General features: G+C 37.0%; 1 protein-coding gene across 2 annotated transcripts; it reads left to right on the forward strand.

Annotated features, from left to right (window-relative positions):
- Positions 1–677: 677 nt before the first annotated feature.
- Positions 678–19,797, forward strand: ASB17 (ankyrin repeat and SOCS box containing 17). Of its 2 annotated transcripts, none has more exons than XM_058304809.2 (3): positions 678–1,152; positions 17,736–18,015; positions 19,724–19,797. In XM_058304809.2, exons 1-3 carry the CDS (start codon positions 752–754, stop codon positions 19,754–19,756), a joined length of 714 nt encoding a protein of 237 aa, XP_058160792.1. In that variant the 5' UTR covers positions 678–751; the 3' UTR covers positions 19,757–19,797. The 2 variants fall into 2 exon arrangements, with proteins under 2 accessions (XP_058160792.1, XP_058160791.1); XM_058304808.2 differs by lacking the exon at positions 19,724–19,797 and adding an exon at positions 19,041–19,320 and having other exon boundaries at positions 679–1,152.
- Positions 19,798–20,294: the final 497 nt, after the last annotated feature.

The following is a 20,294-nucleotide window of genomic DNA, read 5'->3' on the forward strand; positions in this document are numbered from 1 at the left end:
TTATTTTACTGGGGCAACAATGTCATATGAAGCTTGAAATACATTTAATGCCCAAAATGTACATATTCTGCCATTTATAAAGAAATAATCTCTATAAAATTTAAAACTGTGAAACAGGGCTTCCAATCTTGATTTAAAATTGTATGACATCCTTCCTCTCTGGGAATATAGTGGCTATTAGCAAATTACTTACTTATCTAAGTTTCGAGTGCCTCAACTATAAAGAAAGAAAATAACAGAAATTTGTGATGATTAAATGAGAACATGGATTATTCAGAGAACATGAGAAAAGTTCTCAAACTTTTTTACTTTAGCTATCATTATATACTGGTAATGTGAAAGCCTGAAAAGAGTAATCAATCTGTTTATTATTTAGTCTAACACATAGAATGTGCTTTTAGCACTCAATAAATATACATATTATTACAGCTTAAGCTGAATTCTTGGAAAGTTAAAAAATATATTATCTTAACTCTCACACAAACCATTTCTGTTCAATATGTCTCTCTTAAATGTCACCAGTTACATATAATATTCCAAATTTTGACCTATGCCGATGACAGATCTCCATCTATTGTGATGTCATCCAGTACTTTATTGTCACATTTTACATGGCATTTTTTTTCTGATACAGTTTAAAGGGCACTTCAGGTTTGTGGAGTGAAGTCTACCACATTACCAAACTATGTGACTGAAGGTTTACAGCATGACTTTCTGTGATTTTAATTCTATATTGCTGCCTTAAGTAGCAATGAGTAAATCTTCTAAGTTATGTCAGAAGACTTTTTGTCCAAGAAGCAATATATTTTGCAATCTCATTGCCAAAATTATTAAAAGACCCTCCTTGCAGTTTTTGGGTCAGTGGGGATATCACTGTTATGAACCTAGAATTTATAGAACACTGGCAAAAATTCTGAGGTACGTCGACTTGGATGGGTTTGACACACTACTCACAGATTATATTACATTTGTGGAAAAATCAGGATACCGTTTTGAACTAAATTTTAATCTTGAATTTACTGAAATATGTGTGAATACAATTCTGTACTGGGTTTTCGCCAGAAAAGGTAATCCTGACTTTGTGGAATTGCTCCTGAAGAAAACAAAAGACTATGTTCAAGATAGAAGTTGTAACCTGGCACTGATATGGAGGTAATAATCTCATTATATTTTTCACCAAAAAAAGAAAATTTTAACTTTAGTAAATTATACTTATTTTTTCTTAAATGAATATGCAGAGTAGTTATACATAGATAAGGAATCCTGGCTTATCTGTTAACTCCTTTACACCTTTATTATTTAGTCAATAAATTTTTACCTACCATATACATTATTGTGTACCAGAAAATTACTAGTGGTTCTGCTCTATACAGCTTACGTGTTTGTGTCCAAGGTAATACCACATGAGGCAACTTAAGTTTATCTAGACAAAGACATTGTTTTATGTAGTACTGTGCTCTTTTCAGTTTGAGAATTCTGAGACTGTATATAGCATTGTATAAAGTTGAATTCCAAAGTACAATTCAGAATATACATAAATCTTCACTAAGTAGTGATATTTATTAAATTCAATAATTCCCTATTTATGAGTTAACAGTGATAAATTTGACTCCAGATTGTCAAAAGTGGAGTGCAATGAAAGTCAAGAACTACATTCAATTTATCAAAGAACCAAGTTTTCACATAATCTGAATATGTCACTCTAGTTAATCAGCACTACTGAGACTCTTATAAAATAAAATCTCCAGTGTGACCTCTTTGTAGAGGTTGTGGTATAGATTCTATATTACTAGCTTGCACTAACTCCAATTTACTGTTTGATTTTAGGTATTCATCTGACTTAAGATAGACATGCATTTGTTCATTCATTAAACAAAGTATTATTGAGCATCTTAATATGTAAGAACACTGTAACAGTCCAAATGATAGATTGTATGCAATGAAAAACAAGATAAACTGGATCAGTTAAAGACCAAGGCTATATGGATTCTGCCTGAAGGAGAGGAGCTTTCCTGATTGTATGACACTGTGGCATTGGAGAGCTTTACTTAAAGATCACACAAATAAGTTGAGAGTTGTGGTTTGGAATTATCGATAATTAAAACCCCCAAAAAGAACATTTTGGGTGTTTTAAGTATCATTATACTTAAAACCATTGAAGAATCATAGCTTCTAATTCTGAGTGTCACCTGTTGAACTAAGTAATGGCTATGTGTATCCTTGACAAAGAAAAGGTTTATTAAACATAGAGAGGATAAATATAAAGAATTAAAAGGAAAGGAAAGGGGGCAAAGTGTGGAAAAATGTATGAGAAACACCTGGAGGGACATGAAAGCATGCTATTAATAACAGTCTTAAATGATATTCAGTGGCAACTGGCAACATTTGCCTGCCCCAGAGAGAAAAATAAACTCTGCATTTAAAATAAATTTTGAGTCAGATGCATCTACAAGGTGGAGCTCATTACAGGCCAATTCTGATTACCACACATCATTTGGACCTTTTAGAATCATTATATTTTAGACTCCGGTTGAAACTGAGAATTCATTAGCAAACCTTAACCTTGGAGCACCCTCCTGGAGAACCCTGGCTGATAGTCATCTGGTCTCTGCCTGAACAGCTTAGTAGCAGGGGGTTAACTATTTTCTGAGGTAAACCATTTCTTTATCCTGATAACCCTTCTCTTTCCGAGCTCTTGTGGATGGAATTGCATTCCCCCCCCAAAACAGGCTGAAGTCCTGTGAATGTGGCCTTATGTGGAAACAGGGTTTTTGCAAATGTAATCAAGATGAGATCACACCCAATTAGGGTGGTCCGTAATCCAATGACTGGTGTCCTTCTAAGAAGAGGGGGATTAGAAACAGACACAGAGAGCACCATGGTAAAAAGGGAGGCACAGGTGAGAAAAGAGCTATGAAAAGACAGAGGCAGAGAGACTGGAGTTACACTTCCACAAACCAAGGAACACCTGGAGCCACGAAAATCTGCAAGAGGCAATAAAGGGTCCTCCTCCCAAGAGGCTTCAGAGGGAGCATGTGGGAGGAGGGGCACCCGGCTTTCCTCAGTGGCAAACAGTGCGGCAAGAGGTGACACCGCCTCTGCCCACTGGGCCTAGACAAGGTGACCACGCCTGACTAGGCCTTGGCTGCTAACGGCTAGCCGGCACCACCCTCCCACTTCCTATCTCCCGCCTAGCCCAGCTCTCACTTCCCCTCCCCCCTCCCTTAAACCTAATCTCTTAGTACGCTGTTTGCCCAGCAACAGCTTACAACCACCTATCAGCTTAGTAACAGTGTCAGCCTATCAAGAGTTAGCACATACTCTACTGGCCAATCACTAGCCCAATGCCAGAACATTGCCTTATATGGAAACAGCATTTGCCCTAGCCAATCAGAACCCGCCACACCACTCCCCAATCCTATAAATCTGCATCCCCTTCCGCAATAGACCAGACTTGTGCCATCAGCCTGTCTCCGCGACTTCTTCCTGGGTCGTGCGCCCTCCACGCCTTCGGAGCCCCTGAGGGAAGCCTCAGCGTCCGTACGAGGCTTTCTTCCCCATGCCAGGGACCCCTCTCGTCCCACAACAGGACCCCACTCATCCCGCAACAGGGACCCCGCTCGTCCCATAACAGGGACCCCGTTTTGTCCCTCAGCTTCAGAGGGAGCGTGGCCACGCTAACACCTTGATTTGGGACTTCTGGTTGCCAGAACTATAAGAGAATAAATTTCTGTGGCTTTAAGTCACCCAGTTTGTGGCACTTTTTTACGGCTGCCCTGGAAAACTAATACAGCAGCTGTATACTTTCCCTCTAAGATTTTATCCAGTTTTTCTGTGACTCTAAATACTATGAATATGCCAATGACTTCCAAATCGTTTTCTTTAGCTTTGGCCTCTCCTCTGATCTCCCAGTCTCCTCCTATATTAAGCTGTCTTCTTGACATCTCCATATGGCATCTCAAACTTAACAGACAAAACAGAAGATTGATCTAACTCCCCTTCTCCCTGACAATCTGCTACTTCCCCTGAGGTCCCCATCTGGTTAATGGCCCCTGTTGTGCTACCCAGTTGCTCAATCTAGAAATCTAGGATTTGTGGTTCTTTTCTTTCCCTCACAAACCTATTAGCAAATCCTTTTTATTTTATTTTCAAAACATATCCCAAATATGTCCACTTCTTTTCATCTCGTCCATTTATAACTTGGTGAAGCTACCATCATCTCTTACCTAGAAAATTGGAAATAGAGTCCTAACTAGTCTTCCAGCTTCCACTCTTCCCTCCCACCCCCTGTAATCATTTTTATTTATTTTTTTCTCCCCTTCCCCTACCCCAGTTGTCTGCTCTCTGTGCCCATTCACTGTGTGTTCTTCTGTGTCTGCTTGTATTCTTGTCAGTGGCACCAGGAATCTGTGCCTTTTTTTGTTGCATCATCTTGTTGCGTCAGCTCTCCATGTGTGTGGTACCCCACCTGGGCAGGCTTCACTTTTTTTGTCTGGGGCAGCTCTCCTTATGGGGCACATTCCTTGCGCATGGGGCTCCCCTACGCAGGGGACACCTTGCGTGGCACAGCACTCCTTGTGCATATCAGCACTGTGCATGGGCCAGCTCATCACAGGGGTCAGGAGACCCTGGGTTTGAACCCTGGACCTCCCATGTGGTAGGCAGACACTCTATCAGTTGAGCCAAATCTGCTTTTCCCCCTATAATCTTGATACAGAAGCCTGAGTGATCCTTTAAAAATGTAAAATTGGCCACATTATCCCTGCTTAAGATCCTCCAAAGTCTTCCCAGTATAACTGGAATAAAATTCAAACTCAATGTCCCTTTTTAAAAAGCCCTACATGATCTAGCTCCAGAATCTCTCTCCCAACCCAGCTCATGTTACTCCCCACTTGAACATTAATCCACCACAAAGGCATTTATTTCTGCTTCTTGAACATCTTCAAGTTCATTTCTGCCTTAGGGCCTTTGTAATAAGTATTCACTCTGCCTGAAAACCTCTTTACTTCGATATTCCTATGGCTCCTTCTTATCTCTGGATCCAATTATAAATGTCACCCCCTCAGAGAGGCCTTCCTGGGCCACCAAATCTGGATCTTTCTCTTGAAGAAATGTAATCTAGGCAGAGGGAGATGACTAAAACCAAAGGAGACACAAACAGCATGTATACAGTGCCTATTGGCAATTGAGTAATCACAGGAGGTGAGATGGCAACCAGATAGGGGCAGGAGATGAATCCTAGAAGAGAAAGCTTGAAAGGCTTTGTAGGTCATATTAAGGATTTGAAATTTACACAATGAGTGATGCACAGCCAGTAAAGGTCAGACTTGCAGCATGAAAAGAACAATCAGCCCATTTGAAGACTGGTCTTTTAGGAAGGAAGGCTGAGAATAGGGGCAGGAAGACCAATTGTTGGACTATTCAAATACTCCAAGTACAATGGCAGTCCCAGAATTTCTGTATAAGAAGGGCTGGGGACAGCAATCTGATTAAAAGGTGAGAGGTGGTTAGAGGAGTTAATTTGCACAGAAAACATAGTGTGCTTACTTAGTTTATATGTTTAGTTATGATAGCTTTGGAGGGAGAAAAAATTCCACTCTGCCACTGTACCCACCCCCCCTCCCCCAACCTTTAACCACTCCACAAAGCTACAACTATCCAGGTAAATCATGATGAGGACTCTAAAGCAAGAACGGTGAGAACAAGAAGAGAGATTTTGAAAATAGAGTATCAAGACATAGTAAGTAATTTATAAATGGTTAACCAAAGAGAAATACGAGTTGGAAATAATCTTCAGATTTCTAATTTGTGATATTGGTTGACTGTTTATTAGTTTCCTATTATTGCTGTAACAAATTACCACAAACTTAGTGGCTTGCAACAATACAATTTATTATCTAAAATTTCTAGACGTCATACATCCAAAATGAATCTTACAAAGCTAAAATCAAAGTGTCAGCCAGGCTGATTCCTTCAGGAGGCTCTAGAGGAGAATCTGTTTTCTTGCCTTTTCCAGTTTCCTGAGGCCTCCTGCTTTGGTTTGTGGCCCTTTCCACCATCTTCAAAGCCAGCAGCATACTCTCATACATCTTTCACTGACTTTACTTCCAATTTTCTCTGATTCTGCTCTCCTGCCTACCTCTTTTAAGGACACTTGTGATGATCTCCCATCTCAAGATTCTTATCTCAATCACATCTGCAAAATTCCTTCTGCTATTTAAAGTAGCAAGTAGGGATTATGGTAAGCATTATTCAGCCCACCACAATGCAACAAACAAGATAAATTATTAAAGGAGAACTATAGAGTGAGTTCTAGACATATTTATTTTCATTGCCAAGTGCAATCCCAGTGGAGATGCACAGTAGGTGCCTAGATATTTAGTTTGGTTTGGAGATCTGGAATGTACATACAGATTTATAAGTTAACTGCAATAACGAGGAAGTTAATGGAATCATTTTTGGAAAGTGTCAAGTGAATAGAGAAATAAATAAAAAATCAACCTTAGGAAAACCAATATTTAAAAAGTGAGCCAAAAAAGAGGATCCAGAGTTTTCATTCAACCTGGCTCCATCATTTTTCCAATTTTTACCTATATTTTCAATGGCTTTCTCTTACTGGCATTTTCCTCCTAACCTATAAATATGTTTAAGTCCTCTTCCATAAAACCCACTCTTGATCCAGAAGGCTAGCTATCTACTGCACTCTTTTCTTTTTTTGTCATCAGTAATTTTGAAAAAAATAATCTACACGTTTCCATTTCTTCATCTCCTATTTATTCTTCAAACCCTTGCAATAAGGATTCTGCCTTCACCATTTTACTAATACTGTGCACTTCCAAAGATTACCAAAAATGAATTGCCAACATACAGCAATATTTTCAGCCTTTACATAAATTAAACCTAAGAAATTGTACTTTGTTGTCTAAAAAACATTTCTTTATTTCTCTGAATTTATATCCTCATCAATTCATAGTCTATGGCATTGTCCTTTTAAATGAATATTATATTTCCAATCTTAATTCACTTCAACTTTCTTCAGTAGCCTAACTGTCTACAAAATAAAGTCTAATCTCCCTAGCTTGCATTCAAGGCCCTCTGCCATTGGTCTCAATCTCCTTCCAGCCTTGTCTCTCACTATCTCCCTTTCATGTATTCTGTGCCAGTTATAGAAAAATCAAGAACTAGAGCCAGACACATCTGGATTTGAATACTTCACCAGTTGCATTAATTTGACAAGTTAAGCATTCTACCTCTTAAATTCATTTGTAAAATAGGGAACAATTGACTTGCAAGGTTGTGATGATTAAATGAGATAATGTGTATTTATGCCAAGTAGGCTTTCAAAAAACTACTTTTTAATATTTCAAATTTAGCAACTCTTCCCCCAAACAAGACTGTTCTCTATTTTTCCAATGATGTTGCCCTGTTTTCAGTGTCTAAATTCTATATCCATCTTTCAAGGCTCAGCTCTTTCATATTTCTCCCATATATAATTATTCTCATCTGGACTTTCCATAACACTATTACCTCACATTATTGAATTGATATACATGATCTTACCTTTCAAAACAGGTTACTCTTCTTTATCTCTCTAAGAATATATTTGGTTATGGAAGTGGCTATACTTTTTCTTTCGGTGACTGTAATTTGATCACTGACTTTCTATAAAATAGTGAAAATAAGTAATAAAGAGTAGTGCAGACAACTTCTGGGAAGATGGTGGACTAGAAAGACATGGAACTCTCTTCTCTCCAAGAATAATAATTAGAGGCAGGTAGAAACAGCCTGGAAAAAAATCTTCTAGGGTTTAGAAGATGAAGGGAAGGTTGGACAATGCCCAGAGGAAAGAGGGACAAAGGAAAAGAATTGCAATGGTAAAACTGTGAGTTAAAAGCTGCAGCTGCAAATGCTGGCACCCTCCCCCACACTATATACACTGTAGACACTTTCAAATTCTCAGGCCTGAGGGATGGTGGCTACAGACAAAAGGGGCCTCAGGGATCCACTTTCCCAGGAAAGGGGGGAGAGAGGGACACAGCCTAAACCTGTCTCAGCCTTTGACCCACAAATTGGTCTGTTGTGTCCCACCAGCCCTTCTAGGCTTGGTGGAGCTGCACCATTGTTTGCCTTGAGAGCCAGCTCAAGGCCAAATAGATCTGGGACTAAAGAGCCCTCTCAAACCCTCTCTACTGACTGGGACTAGTTGTGAGGATGCAGAGGGGAATAGAATTATTTAATACACAGGAAAAGGGTGGGGGCTGCCAGCAAAGGGTGGAGAACTGCCTCTGAGGAAGTTTTAATTTTGAGGCTCTTAACCTCAGGTAGGAACCTCTGTCACATTGAACCAGTCCATGTTGTAGCAAACATACTCCGATAAGGCATTGAACTGAGAGGGCTGTCAAATTGCACTGTCTGCTGATGGACCAAAGAAGTACACATGAGGAAATTAAAAGTAAATAAGACAGGCTTTTTCTGGCCTTTACAGCCTCTCTCCCCAAGGCCCTAGGAAGTGGGTCTACAACCCATTACTAGGTGCAGGGCCCAGAAATGAAAACTGACAGGGACAATCCTGAAGACCCAGAACAAGCTGAACCAAGAATCAAAGAACAGCAGTAGCATACAGTCTCCCACCACTAAAACCCTACAAAAGAGAGAGAAATTGAGCACCCGAGTAAACTTGCCATGCTATTCAGATGCCTAGACATCAGCAAATAATTATAAGCCATACTAAGAAAATGGAAGAAATGGACCAAAAAATAAATAAATAAATAAATATATATATATATCAAAGCCCCAGAAGAGACACATGATTTGAGACAATCAACAAGATGCACACAAATTCCCAAAATCAAATTAATGAGTTGAAAGACAATATGGCCAAAGAGATATTAATGTGTCAGAAGACAATATGGCTAAAGGCACTGAGTGAACACAAAAAAGAATTTGAAAACCTAAATAAAATGGTAACAGAGCCTATGGGAATGAAAGACATGATAGGTGAGATCAAAAACACATTAGAGGGAAGCAGATGTGGCTCAACTGATAGAGCATCCACCTACTTTATGGGAGGTCCAGGGTTCAAACCCAGGGCCTCCTGACTTGTGTGGCGAGCTGGCCCATGCACTGTGCTGATGAGCGCAAGGAGTGCCATGCCATGCAGGGGTGTCCCCTGTGTAGGGGAGCCCCACGTGCAGAGAGTGCACCCCACATGGAGAGCCACCCCACATGAAAAAAAAGCGCAATCTTCCCAGGAGTGGTGCTGCATACATGGAGAGCTGGCGCAGCAACATGACGCAACAAAAAGAGACACAGATTCCTGGTGCCGCTACAAGAATGCAAGTGGACACAAAAGAACACAGTGAATAGACACAGAGAGCAGATAATGGGGGGAAGGGGAAGTGGAGAGAAATAAATAAAAATAATAAATCTTAAAAAAACATATTAGAAGCATACAATAGCAGACTCAAAATGATCCAAGAAAGAATAAGGGATACTGAAGACAGAACAGCTGAAACTCAAGAGAGAAAAGAATAGAAAAAATAGAGCAGGGGCTCAGGGAATTGATAACACAAAATGCAACAACATACATGCCATGGGACTTCCACAAGGAGAAGAGAGGGGAAAGGGGGCAGAAAAAGTATTTGAGGAAATAATGGCTGAAAATTTACCAACTCTCATGAAAGAAATGAATTTACATGCTCAAGAAGAGCAGTGTGTTCCAATTAGAACAAACATGATTAGACTTACTTTAATCAAGACATATACTACTCAGAATATCAAACGTCAAAGATAAAGAGCAAATTCTGAGAGCAGCAAAGAGATGCAAATGATCACATACAAGGGATGCCCAGTAAGACTTAGTGCTTGTTTCTCATCAGAAACCATGGAATTGAGAAGACAGTAGTATGACACAGTAGTATGCTGAAAGAGAAAAATGGAGAGCTGAGAATTCTTATCCAGCAAAATTGTCTTTCAAATATAAAGGTGAGTTTAAAACATTCACAAATAATAGAAACTAAGAGAGTTCATAAAAAAAGACTCTACCATTGCAGGAAATATTAAAGGAAGTCTTACAGCCTTAAAGAAAAAGTCAGGAGAAAGAGGCTTGGAGGAACATATAAAAGACAGACTAGCAGAAAGGGTAACCAAAAGAGTAAAAAGACAGACGAAAACAAGATATGACATATGAAAGCCAAAGAATGAAATGGTGGAGTAAACAACAAACTTACAGTATTATCACTTAATGTGAGTGGATCCAACTCCCCAATCAAAAGATATAGGCTGAAAAAATGAATAAAAAAAAAATGAGCCATCCATATACTGCTTACAAGAGAATCACTTAATACCCAGGATACATGGAGTTACTAACTTGAATACGGGTTTCCAGAAAATAGAATGAGTTTAGAGAATGGAAAGCTGAGGGTTAACTTGTGCAGAATTGGTAAGAAGAATGTGTGTTAATCTTTGGAAATGAATAGAAAAGGTGAAAGCCCACCATAATATTTGTAACTAGCAGTACTATTATGTGGGTATGAAAGTAGTTTAAAGAGAAAAGTCTAAGGACATGTATATCATTAAAAGGAAAGATAAAAATGTAATACGGAACTCTGTAGCATAGTAAAATTGTTTATGAAATATGAATATGGGTAAAATGGAATATAATACTGTTTTTCTTTGAAGCTCAACAAATGTATGTTAATACTACAAAATGATAATATCAGACAAAAGAACATTATGCTAGGTAAAAGAAACCAGACACAAAGTACTACATATTGTATGACTCTATTTATATAAAATGTAAATTTAAATCAATTTATAAAGATGAAATCAGATCAGTGGTTATGGAGGGTTGAGAAAGGAATGTAAAGGGTGTGGAGTTTTTCTTTTAGGTGTAGTGAAGTGGTTCTAAAATTTTTTGTGGTGATGAATGCACAACTTGTAATTACACTAAAAGCCATTGGTTATACACTTTGGCTAGACTGTATGGTATATGAATACATATCAATAAATCTGCTTAATAAATAAATAATTGTGCAAGAATAGCCAGAAATAGCAGCTATGTACAGAGGAAACAGAGAGATTGAGAAGTGAAGAATTTTGTCTCCTTTTTGTTTATTTTTATTATTGAAATAATGAAAATGCTCTAAAAAATGACTGAAGTGAGGAATGCACAACTATGTGATTATACCAAATACCATTAATTATACACTTTGGATGAATTGTATGCTTTATTAATATGTATCAATAAATTTTTTTAAAAAACGAGTAGTGCCATTGATCCTGAACACAGACCTGCTCTGTGTGATCTCCATTTCCATTTCTTAAGAGCTGTGTAACCTTGAGAAAATTACTTACCCTTTTAAAGCCTCAGTTTTCCCTTTTGAAAAATAAGAACAATACCTACCTCAAAGGGCTCTAAGGATTAATTACGCTAAAGGATCTAAAGTATCTCCAGTACTTGACTCATAGTAAACAATCAGTGCATTTTGCTATTATTTTTTCTTTTTCATACTGAAGCTAATTCCATTATAGGTTTCTGTAAATTAATTGACTAACAGTTAACTCAGATTTTATCAAACCAGCGTTTATCACGAATCTAAGTGCCAAGCACTACTAAATCTCTAAGAAAAGGGAAATAAAGAGGCCCCTTTGCAGATCCCTCTTCTGCACACACCTGTCTAAATTTAGAAGTTGAGATCAGTTCTGAGCTCTCTGCACTTCTTAAGCTTTACTCCTTCCCTAGGTAATCATTTATTCCCAAGAATTTAAATACTTCTCTGAGAAAATGCACACCTATCATTGCCTACTTGATTTTTCCACTTAGATAAATCAGAGACACCTCAAAACAAGTTAAACCTCCTCCACCCAAAGAGTGTACCAGGGTTCAGACCTTGATCCTCTTCTGTTTACACTCTCCTCCTGCAACCTACATCTGATGACTCCTGAATTCACATCTCCAATCCAGCCCTCTGTCCCAAACAACAGACATACACAACTGACTACTAACTCAACATCTTCACTTGAATGTCTAACAGGTATTTGAAATGCAACATGAACTCCTTCCCCTCTCCCTAAAACCTATACTACCTGGAGTCTCCACCTTTTAAATGGTAAACCCATTTGTTTAGAGCTCAAAACCAAAACTTGTCTGTCATTCTTTACTGTCTCTCTTACATCCTAAATCCAGTCTTGACAGGAAATTTGTTGGTTCTTCCTTCAAACAATATCCAGAATCTGACCACCTCCTCTGTTATCACCCTGCTCCAAGTTAAGCGGTCTCCTTCCTTCTATCTGATAACAAATTCTCAACATAGCAGCCAGAGTGATGTTTTTAAAGAGTCAAATCATGTCATTCTCCTATTCAGAATCTCCAATGGCACCTCCATTTAGAGTAAAAGACAAAGTTTTTCAGTGACTACAAGGCTTTACATGAAGTAGCACCCTCTTACTTTTGTCCTCTTTTCCTTCTACTCTTCCACCTTTTTTAAAATAATGATCTATGTATCTAATTACCAAGGAAGACATACAGTAGGAAAATGGGTGATAAGTATTAGCTGATCCTATCTTACTCACATAAAATTAAGCCTATTTGCCTGCTTAGTTCCTGACAATTTTGCTCACAGTGATAATAGAACTCAATTTATTCTTGTTAGAAAAAGTAATATTTCTAAAAAATGTTATTTATGGCAAATTTTGGAAGTTCAATGAAAAATAGAGAAATAATAAATTGATGCTTATCTTTGTACTATCACAAGCAATAAATTCCATGACAATAATGTTTTTCTAGTTCCCTAACACTGCATCTAGAAAGGCTCTTTTGGGTATGGTTTTTTGTTTGTTTAGGACTTTTCTTTAATCCCACTCTTTTTGTTCTTTTAGCCATACTGGCTCCCTTACTCTTCCTTCACCAGTCTAGGCATGCTCCTTCTGCCTTAGGGTCTTAAAAAATCCAAATGGTTAACTTCTTCTTCTAGTTTTGATCCAAATATCTCTTTTTTAATAAGGTCCTCTCCTATCATCCTCTTTAAAACTGGAAAATGTCCCTTAACCCCCAGTACTTACATATTTCTTAACCTGCTCTACATTTTTTTCCCACAGTATTTACCATCTTATAAAATATTAAAAATTTGCCTACTTGCTATGCTTATCCTATATTGTCTGTCATCCCTCATTACAATACAAGCAAGACAGCCGCATCCTTTGTTTTGGTCATGGCTATATCCCGAATACCTAAAACAGCATCTAGACTATAGTTTGCATTCAATAAATATTTGCTGAATAAATGAATGGACTGCAGTTGAAGTTATGGTCATGGATGAAATTGCCTGGAACAATTGGTTAATAGATCAAGAATACCTACTATGTTGTTGAGGGCAGAGGAAGAGGAGTCAGTAAAGAAGAATTGAGAAGAAACAGTCAAAGAGGTAGATGGATAACTTAAAGTGGATAAAGGTAAATAATTTCAAAGGAGTCAATTGTGTCAATTATCATAAAGAAGCATGTATTGAATTTGACAGAAACAAAAGGAAAAAGAGTAGAAAAATTTTAGAAACTATTATAGCTACAAAACAGGATCATTCTCTGCATATCTATATGGAAATATGTTCCATTTCACAAACATATATGACAGGTTTTCAGATACAGAGGGTTCAGTTCATTAACCTCACATTTAAAAACTGATTCCGGCTTTGCTTGCCTCACTCCATTCGTATAAGTACTGTTATAATTAACTGTCAGTACAGATTAAGCAAATTTTGGTTACAGTAATATGCTCTTTAAACATGAGGATTTATCATATGTCATTTGGATACAGATTAAGCCTTTAAATCCCATTTTAAGTCTATTTGAGGTTTAGTTATATTTTCAAATCTTTTATCCAAAATATATTCTAAAGGGAATGTCAATCTTACTAATATAGAATCAACTAATATCTCAAAATCTTAACCATGACCATTTATGGCATATTTTGTCCTCTAAATCCCCTGAATTCCCATACTCATAAGACTCTTAAGTCAAATATCTTCTTAAGAGTTAGCAAGATGAATAAGTTAGATTACCTTTGAAAAATTTAATGATTGCTCGTCACTAAAAACGTTGATAGGCCTGAAAGCTACAGAATAAAGCCAAGGAATATCATACTATTCATTCAGAATGATGGTAAAAAGAATTTCAATTAAATATTTGTTTGTCTATCATGAGCCAAGCATTGTTCTAGAGACCTGGGGGTAAAGAAGTAAACTAAACAGACAGAAATCCTTGCCTTTGTTTAACTTTTTATAGTTTTTATTTGCTGTTTTGTTTTGTTTTGAGGTACCAAGCCTGGGGATTGAACCCTGTACCTTGTATGTGGGGAGCCAGAATTCAACCACTGAGCCATAACGGCTTCCCTGAGTTGTTTTTTTTTTTTTTGTTTGTTTGTTTAGGAGGCACTGGGGACTGAACCCGGGACCTCCCATGTGGGAAGCTGGCACTCAGCTGCTTGAGCCACATCTACTTCCTTTATAAACTTTTATAGTTCATCTTGCTTACCTATTCATTTTGAAGGTGAGAAAATTAAAGACTAGAGATGTTAAACAAGTTGCCCAAAATAATAAGGGATTAATGAAGCTATGCACAAAGTGCCACACCGAGCAAGAGGAAGATCAAGATAATCAAAGAAGATTTCACAAAAGGATCTAAAGAACATGGCCTTATAAGATGGGCATTTTGGCTTCCTTGTCTGCTCAAGCAAATACTATACAATGGTTCAACTTAAACATTGGGAATTTATTTGCTCACACTTTTGAGACTCAGAGAAAGTCCAAAACAAGACATCATCAAGGCGATGCTTTATTCTTGAAGACTGGCATTCTGGGCCTGGGTGTCAATGATCCTTGGTCCTTGACTTCTCTGTCACATGACAATTCACAAGGCGGCCTCTCTATTCTCTTCTGGAGTTTGTTGAATTATTGCAGCTTCTTCCTTCCTGTGGCTTTCTTCCTTTCTGTTTGAATTTCATTCCATTTATAAAGGACTCCTGATTGAGGTGGGCCATAACTTAACTGAAGCAACCTAATCAAAAAGGCCTATTTACAAGGGGTCACACCCACAGGAATGGACTAAGTTTAAGAGCATGTTTCTCTGGGGTATGTACTCTCCAAACCACCACAATGGGCAAGATTTGATCCTGAATTGAAAAGCAAGGGGAAGAACATGTACAGAGTAAAAAAATGTGTAAGAGGTAGGTTCAGTGGTGGTTTGGGAAACTGAGTACCAATAAGTAGGTATGGAATGCAGCAGAAGTTTAGAAGTTCAATTTTGGATATGTATTGGAAATATTTATGAAAAACATGTCTATGGAAATGTTGGTCTGGAGATGATTCCAAGAGAAAGATTTTATATTGTATTGTAATCCCCCATACAGAAAGACAAACATGGGTGTGTGTGTATATATATGTGTATATGTATATATGTATGTGTGTATATATGTTATATGAACATAGTGCCAATGACAGTTATGACAACAAATATTGATTTCTAATATGATATTCTGTACTATACCACATTATTTTTTAAAAGCAAAAAATTCTGGCATTTCAGAACTCAATGAAGCCTGAGAGATGACCTAGGTGACCTAGTGCATTTTAAACTGTGATTTTTGGAGGTTTTGACAAGGAAACCAGTAGTAGAGACAGCTCCAGGAACCTCAAATCTATTTCAAACAGAGAAACTCTCTTTCTTAAGTTTCATAGGATTATTCAGATAAACCAGTCATCTAACACAAAACATTCATTTTATATAGCTAGTACAGGTACAAACAATCCACCAGTGCTGGTTTATGCTTGTGCCCAGAACATTCTTTCCAATCTCCTTTATTAATAAATATCTACTAGGCTCCCGAATAACCTATAGGAAGTGACCGTTTGAGGTAGACTCTTACAGGCAGATGGAGTTAAGTACCCCTACTTAGTGCTTATATGGTACCCCAAGCATAGTATTGTAACCTTGTTTTCCTTATTATACTATAAACATCCTAAGACCAAGGTCCATATTTTTCATCTCTGTATATCTAGTGCCCAACACACTCTTTGGGCAAATAAAGGAATGAATGAATGAGTAAATGAATAAATAAATTCATGAGTAAACTGACTTGGAGAGGCTGACTTGCCCAAGATCACACAGCTAGTTAGGGGAAGTAAAACTTAGAACCTAGAACTGCCAACTCTCCATTGTTTATACCATTATACAATGTTGCCTACCTATCTTAAGTATATGCGCTCTTAAGTTTTCCCTTCTTGAATAAGGCTTTCCTTACTCTGCTTAGATGTCGAAAACCAATATTTATATGTTGTATACTGTCCTGCAGAATATATTAGTATTTATTAGGACAATCAAGAGAATTTCAGGGACAAAGGTCATTAAAAAATGTCCCTTTCTTCAGCCTTAAAATCCATGTTTACAAGGCTAAATCAAGGGAAGCGGACTTGGCCCAATGGATAGGGCGTCTGCCTACCACATGGGAGGTCCGCGGTTCAAACCCCAGGCCTCCTTGACCTGTGTGGAACTGGCCCATGTGCAGTGCTGATGCGTGCAAGGAGTGCCGTGCCACACAGGGGTGTCCCACCCCGTAAGGAGAGCTGCCCAGCGCAAAGGAAAGTGCAGCCTGCCCAAGAATGGCGCCGCACACATGGAGAGCTGATACAACAGGATGATGCAACAAAAAGAAACATGGATTCCTGGTGCTGCTGATAAGGATAGAAGCGATCACAGAAGAACACACAGTGAATGGAAACAGAGAGCACACAACTGGGCTGGGGTCGGGGGGGAGGGGGAGAGAAAAAAAAGAGACTAATATTTTGTATTAGTCTTGCTAATATGAAATAACTTGTGGTTGGTTCAGTCATGCCTTATCCACTTATAAGGATTAACTCAATAGCAAACATAAATGTCTATTAAATGGAACAGTTGTAAGCACTATATAAAATTAGAAAAATGTAAAACTTTCATTTCTATCAAAAGGGAGGAGAAATCTTCAAGTCCAGCCAACAAGTGGCCCTCCAGAAAAAAACAAGATTTCAGAAGGAACTCAAAATTCCTCTAAAAAAGGAAAATAAAATTCTTCTCTTGGGGGATCTGATATTGCCTTCACCATGATTTACATTTCTTAAGCCTGTGAACAATTCCAATTTTACCCAAGTGAAAATAACAGACATAAGGTAGTTGCACTTACTCCTTTTTACATCTATTCTTCAAACTCAATACAAGCTCCTGTCTGATGTGTGAATGAGAAGAAACATATATATATATATTTCATAACGGTCATATAATTCTATGCTATTGATAAAATAAAAAAGGGTTCTTTCCTCTTTCTTCATTTTTGTTTCTCCAGAACTTTATCAGTTTTATAATACTGGTCTTAATCAGTATGAGTTTCTCAAGTGAAAAATATAGAATGGGTATTACTAAAACTAAACAGTTTTCACATATTATAAATCTTTTTTTTGTTTGCTTTTACAAGTATAAAGGGGTTTTTGATGTGTTGAAGGTGTTTTCTTATTTTTTAACCTTCTATTTGACTTAGATTCAGAGTGGAAAACTCTTTTGAAGACATAATATATATAAAGGTAAAGTTACAGTAAAATTATTTGATGTTTAATATTTCAGTTAATACAATTATTTTTCCACTACTAAGACAAAGCATTTATCACATTTCTTAATTCTATATTTAATGAGATTTTATTTTGTTTGATTCACAGAACTTTCACACCAGTATACTGTCCAAGCCCACTAAGTGGCATCACACCTCTACTTTATGTAGCTCAGACAAGACAGTCGAATATCTTAAAGATACTCCTGCAATATGGAATCTTAGAAAGAGAAAAAAACCCTATCAACATTGTGTTAACAATATTGCTCTACCCTTCAAGAGTGAGAATAATGGTTGATCATGAATTGGTAGACATCCAGGAAGATGCCAAAACATGTTTAATGCTATGTTCCAGAGTGCTTTCTGTCATTTCAGTCAGGGAAATCGAGGTAAGCAAAATATTGTTCTTTAGGTTTGTAAGCAATGTAAATCAACTTGAGTGGCAAAGATTTTCACAGTTTAATAGCTAAAATAAAGTAGCATTGGGCAAGAAAGTGAAGAATAGCATTAAAAATCACTTAAAGAACATTTTAAATGCCTCTGCTGTATATTTCCATACTTCCCAGTAGTTTCCCCTATCATAGCACATGTATTTTATTGTAAATATATGTTTATATATCTTTACCTCTAGATTCTGGTCTTGTGACTACAGATATTGTGTCTATTCTGCATCACCTAGCAAGTATCCCAAGAACCTAGCACAGAACTGAGCATATACTAGTCTTTAAACAGTTGATGATTAGATGACTAATAAATTATATTCTTTAAAGCAAATGTATCACATAGCCTGTAGAGTATAGATTCTAGTGTAGAAATATCAGTGTAATACAGAAATTTCCTTTATTCTTATGTCAACTTATTAATATTTAGTTTCTAGAATTAAATCTTTAAAAAGATACTTTAAAATTTGGATAGCCTTTCAGTTATAATTTTTTGTGGCTCAGCTCTTTGAAGTTTTACTCTATAATGATTTAATTTACCTGGGAACTTTTAGGATTTTATGTTGTCTATGTCCAGTCCTAAGCCAACTGAATCAGAATCTCTGGAATAGGATCTGGACATTGGTATTTTTTCAGGTTCCACAGATAATTTGAGTATACAGCTGAGGTTAACAATTACTACTATGGATGAAGAAGCTAATAAGTGTTCCAAAATTTAAAATGTATCCAGATTCCTGGTTGCAAAAATAATTTGTTTTCTGTCCATATATATATATAATTTAAAATATGTGTCTTTGTGAGAATAAAATGGGAATCAAAATATCTGCCTAGGGTGGAAGCACTTTGGAGAAAAATGTTATGAAAGTCATACAAATGTTAGATCTGTTTTCTGAATTTAAATAGAAAATAAAATGTTAATTTTTACTAATCCAATGATTAATATTACAAAAGTAAAATATTTCCATTTTCTTCAGACACAGTTAAGTTTAGGAAGACGTCCAATTATTTCAAATTGGTTGGATTACATTCCTTCAACAAGATACAAAGATCCATGTGAACTAATACATCTTTGCAGACTGACCATCAGGGCTCAACTACTGACCAACAATATGCTCCCAAATGGGATATTTTCACTTCTAATTCCTGTTCGTCTACAGAACTACCTGAATTTAGAAAGCTAATACACTTCTTTATTCTTCTTAAAGGATGCTAACCAATGCATGGTTTAGAGCTAAATAAACTTAATTAATCAAATTTTATTGCATTGACAATTCAATTATAAAACTTTTTTCACAAAACGTACTAAATGAATCACTTTTTAATGAATATATGGCACTTCCCATTATGATTTTGTACAGTGGAAAAATTATAGACATTTTGATATAAGAAATAAAAACTATTTTGATCCAACATTATATCAAAATGAAAATGTTGTCAGGTAAATCTGTTCTTTGGTTACAATGAAACTTACCTGAAATTTTTAAAGAATTTATTTAAAGTCATTAATTTTTTAGCTTTTACCTTTTGAATACATAGGGTACAAGCTGTTATAACACAAAGATGAACATTGTGAGACAGCTTTCCATGGGACTCTAGGGTTTGCCCATTTTACAAACATAGGCACTAACTGCCTTTTATTCTGGACTTGTTTTTCAAGGATGTCTGTAGAGTGAACAGCCTTGGAAGATAAGTAGAGTCCAGGAGGAGAGCACAGCCTTGTTTGCTATTAGGTATAGTAATGTTTTCATCCTCAGTAAAGGTTGAACAGATTTGCTTTTGAATTATAAAAGATTGGAGTTTTCCAAGCTCAGGTTCATCAGCTGGGTCACAAATCCACTGTATGTACATCTACCCTGATCACCCTCATGAGCATGGTGGGGGGTAATAGAAGTCACATGAATATGAAACTCATATTGCCTGCTATGCCATTAGTAGCAAGACCTTTTGTTTCTGACTTAGACATCTTTGCAGTGTCTTCTGCTGGCAAACATGAAACTGAGAGGTTTATCTGCTAGTTTTAAGTAGCATAAAAATCTCAGAGCCTTCAGAGGTTTTGAAAATGAACACCTGTTCCCACCTCACCACTGCGTATTTTAGGGTCAATCTTAGTAGCTTATGGCAGATGGTTGCCGTTTTACGTCCACTTAAAATTTGGGGACGATCAGAATTTTGACAATTCATAGGAAAAGTGTGTTCATTTTGTTCCTATAGAAACGAAAACCAACTGT

The sequence above is a fragment of the Dasypus novemcinctus genome, chromosome 9, assembly GCF_030445035.2.
Source record: "Dasypus novemcinctus isolate mDasNov1 chromosome 9, mDasNov1.1.hap2, whole genome shotgun sequence".
Lineage (NCBI taxonomy): Eukaryota > Metazoa > Chordata > Mammalia > Cingulata > Dasypodidae > Dasypus > Dasypus novemcinctus.

Excerpts from the sequence above, each read along its gene's own strand:
- ASB17 (XM_058304808.2), top strand. The coding sequence starts at position 752 with ATGAGTAAATCTTCTAAGTTATGTCAGAAGACTTTTTGTCCAAGAAGC. Across the intron at positions 1,153-17,735 it reads AACCTGGCACTGATATGGAG|AACTTTCACACCAGTATACT; the intron begins GTAATAATCTCA and ends TTTGATTCACAG. Across the intron at positions 18,016-19,040 it reads TTTCAGTCAGGGAAATCGAG|ACACAGTTAAGTTTAGGAAG; the intron begins GTAAGCAAAATA and ends CATTTTCTTCAG.